We start from the raw sequence: 3,931 nt of genomic DNA, 5'->3' as shown, positions 1-3,931 counted from the left end.
CATATGACCCCACAATCCCCCTACTGGGAATATATCCTGAAGAACTCAAATCACTCTATAAAAAAGATACCTGTACACGTATGTTTATCGCAGCGTTGTTCACAATAGCAAGAACCTGGAAGCAACCATGCTGCCCATCAAAAGAGGACTGGATTTTTAAAATGTGGTACATATACACGATGGAATACTACACAGCCATAAAAAAGAACAAAATCTTGAATTTTGCAGCAACCTGGATGGAACTAGAGTCAATAATACTGAGTGACCTCTCACAGAAACAAAGATACAAGTATCACATGTTCTCACTCATATAATGGACCTTGAACATCCAATGTAATAATATAAGAAAATGACTGACAGTAGTGGGAAACTATGGGGGGGGAGATGGGATTAACGGTAGCAAATATCTGTCTGGGGACGGGGAAACACCTCTTATCAACAGGGTGCCTGAATGAAACGTATTTGTATACCTAACTCTTAACTGTACCCCACAACATAATAATAAAAAATATTGATTAAAAATTTTTTTTAAAACTGCCATAAAATTATAGCAAATCCAGTAGCCTTTAAAGGAAAACAATAAGCCTGCCTTTGTAGTTCAGTGTGTTAAAACAAAAGGAGGAAAAAAAAATTATCCGAATTAATGCGGGAAAGAAGTTTTGGCTGATACAACACTCATTCAAATTAAGAATTAAGGGGAACAATTTTAAACCTGATAAAAGGAATCTACTAAAAACCCTAGAGCAAACCTTAAATGTAGTGATAAATTATTAAAAGCGGGCTCCTCAAAATCATAACCAAGATGAGGAAGCTCACCGTGACCTTTTCTATTCCATACTGTACTGGAGATCCTAAACAATTAGAGAAAAAAAATGATGCATGAGAATTATAAAGGGACAAAACTGCCATACTTTGCATATAACATGACTGTCTTCATCAAAAATCCAAGGGATGAATACTAGAATACAGAATGAATACTAGAGTTCAGCAGGGTTGAAGATCAATTCCTATATTAATATAGATGTAGCATCAAAATGCAAAAATCAGTAATGCTCCCACACATGTAACCTATTAGAAAATGTAATAGGGGAAGCTACTTATTATAGCCACAAAAACTATTCACCTTGAAACACAATATATATGCAAGACTTTTATGTAGTAAAATGATTAATTATTAAAGGACAAAACCCTATGTAAATGAAGATGTATCATATTCGTGGAAGGTAAGATTCAACAGCATAAAGATGTCAATTCCCTGCAAATTAATCTATAAATCCAAAGTAATTGGGATTACAAGAGGGGGCTTGCCCTACCAATGACCACGTAATCGTATTGTTTCGCTCTCTGGTTTTATAATACAGGCATGTAGCTTGGAAAATCTATCCACTTGAACTATTAGCATCTTCCTTAGTCTGTCTTCTCAAATAGTGATTACTTCCTCCAACTATCTGACAGGAGCTGAATTGCACAAGAGTCTGGATTGAGTCCCTGAGAAGTGCTATTCTACCATTTGAAGAGATATCCCAATATGTTTAACAACAAGACAACAGAAGGTAAAATAGATACCATACTGTTATGAATTCATATTCTTTCTTATGGGGTTGGCCAGACATTTTACTCATATACATGACACAGAAGTGATCTAGAAGATTTAGGCAGACCAGTGACCATACTACTCTGTCCATATATGCCTCAGATGTGCATACCTCCAGAGTACAGATAACATACAAGTAACTAGTCACCTTAACCATAAAACAACTCCAGCTGGAATAGAATAACAGTTCCTGTAGATTTCTCACTTGAAGCAGGACTATATCCCTAACAATGCACCAGAGCCATATACTCTCAAATAACTAGTTAAATCAACCTACTCAATGCTGGTATTTAATACTACCCAGTTAATGGTAATAAAAACAACCGTTTTTGGTTTGGGCACAGTTGATAGTGAACTGTATATGGACAACAGATTAAGTTACTTAAGTATATACACTTTTGAACTGGGAAATAGGCCAATTTAAATGATCAGAGAGAAGAGGATGATTACGTTCCTGTTTGCTGTGGCAAATTGGCTTGTGTCTAGTTCACCTAAAAACTGTATACTTCTGTATTAATTTTAAATATGTTTTCATCTTAAATATAGATCATATGATACTGTATGCTTAACTCTCTGAACTGTCAGACTGTTTTCCAAATCTTAAATTAGTTACTTTTTATTAGGTTAAAAAGAAAGGAAGTTGTTTAAACATACTTTTCTGTAAGGGTGTATAAACAATGACAATTAAACAGGCAAGGTCCTGCCCTTAGGAACGTACAGTTCAGTGGAGAAGAGAGACAATTTAAAAGTATACTCTGCTGGGCACACTGGTTCACGCCTGTGATCCCAGCACTTTGGGAGGCTGAGTTGGGAGGATCGCTTGAGGCCAGGAGTTTGAGATCGGCCTGGAGAACTTGGCGTGACCTCACCTCTACAGTAAATTTTTAAAATTAGCAGGGTGTGGTGTGCGCGCCTGTAGTTCCAGCTACTCAGAAGGCTGAGGCAGAAGGATCACCTGAACCCAGGAGGTCAAGGCTGCAGTGAGCTAGTGATCGTGCCACTGCACTCCCGCCAGGGTGACAGAATGAGGTCCACACTCACAAAAGAAAACTCACAAATGAATTTATGCTAATTAGAAAAATAAATGAGAGAAAGAGAAACAGAGACAGAGAGAGGGAGCACAAGAGCAAATGAAAAGGAAAGCAGGAGCCAGATCTGCAAAAGCTTTTGAAGTGCAACAGGAAACCTCTGAAGAGTTTTAAGCACAGAAATGACAGGACCAAATAAAAAGATTACTCTGGCTGCTGTGTAAAAACTGGAGGATGAGGGTTAGAATGAGCCAAGAATGAAAGCACTGTTGTCAGGATAGCTGTGATTACACTGCGAAGAGATAAGACAAGGACATTCTCCTTACTCCACCAAAAGTGGGTGAGAAAGGTAATTCTGGTTGGACTGAAAAACACGCTTTCACTTTGGAAACCCAGCCTAAGGGAAATGCACAAAACGTACACTCTATGGACCCGAAATTAAGCGAAACAATCTGATTGGAAACTGAACCATAAGTGGCAACTCCTGCTATCCAAATCACTTCCAACATCATCTTGCTGACAAACACGTTTTCACCACTTCAAACACCTTCCGAGACGCAGGCGAGGGCCTCCGGGGAAGAAAAGGGGTAAAGAGCAGGTGAGCACGATGAGGAGGGCACGCCGGACAGCGAGTAGTCCCGAAGACCCACCTCCAGAAAAAGAACTTGCAAGCAGTGCTTTCGTTTATGAAAGAAAGAAGGAAAAGCTCAGCAGCCGCGCTTCTTACCTATATTCTTCCTCCTTGGCGAGGAGGTCCGGCCGAGGCGTACCCGGTAGCGGCGCGCGTGGCGGGAGCGGAGTCCCGGGAACGCTGCGTCTCTGTAAAAGAGACAGAGACTTTCAGACCCGAGATCAAAGGAGTTTCGGCGTCCTAGTGGCCCGGAGGCCCACCACCACCCAGGAGTCTGGAGTTCAACTGACCGTGCGTCCAAGGTTTCGCCCCGCCATCTTTCGCGACCACGACGCGGTTACCGAGGCAACGAAGCAACTTCCCGCGAGAGTTTCCACATCCCGGGCAGCCTCCTGCCGCCGCCCCCCCCTTCTTCCCACGCCCGGGTTATTTTGCCAAAAGCAGCATGAAGGCTGAACTGTGGACGTGCTGGCTGTTCCCACGACTCTGCGTTGCCTCCGGAGCCCAGGAAGCCGTCCTAGTGCTTTGACTTATGGCCAGTGCCAATTTTCAACTTTCGCCGTGAAGAAGTTTCACCCAAGGAAAGCAGGTCGTTTGCTGCTTACTCAGTAGATGACAGGCTGGTAAAGCAAAATCCCTACCCTGTTGTGTTTTTCCAACCATTAGTGACCAGTCCTC

At 41.7% G+C, this 3,931-nt stretch overlaps 1 protein-coding gene across 1 annotated transcript in view; it reads right to left on the bottom strand.

Moving 5' to 3' along the window:
- The window catches only part of TEX9 (testis expressed 9), a 62,801-nt gene extending 59,231 nt beyond the window's left edge, over positions 1-3,570 (bottom strand). Inside the window, exons 1-2 of the mRNA XM_021706321.1 lie at positions 3,544-3,570; positions 3,350-3,441 (exon numbers count right to left, since the gene is read on the bottom strand). Of these exons, the coding sequence (XP_021561996.1) occupies positions 3,350-3,441; positions 3,544-3,570 (119 nt within the window). The remainder of the gene's footprint in view (positions 1-3,349; positions 3,442-3,543) is intronic.
- Positions 3,571-3,931: the final 361 nt, after the last annotated feature.

The sequence above is a fragment of the Carlito syrichta genome, unplaced genomic scaffold (assembly GCF_000164805.1).
Source record: "Carlito syrichta isolate Samal-C Ts95f unplaced genomic scaffold, Tarsius_syrichta-2.0.1 Scaffold315426, whole genome shotgun sequence".
Taxonomy (NCBI): Eukaryota; Metazoa; Chordata; class Mammalia; order Primates; family Tarsiidae; genus Carlito; species Carlito syrichta.
This window is presented reverse-complemented; position numbering and strand designations above follow the sequence as displayed.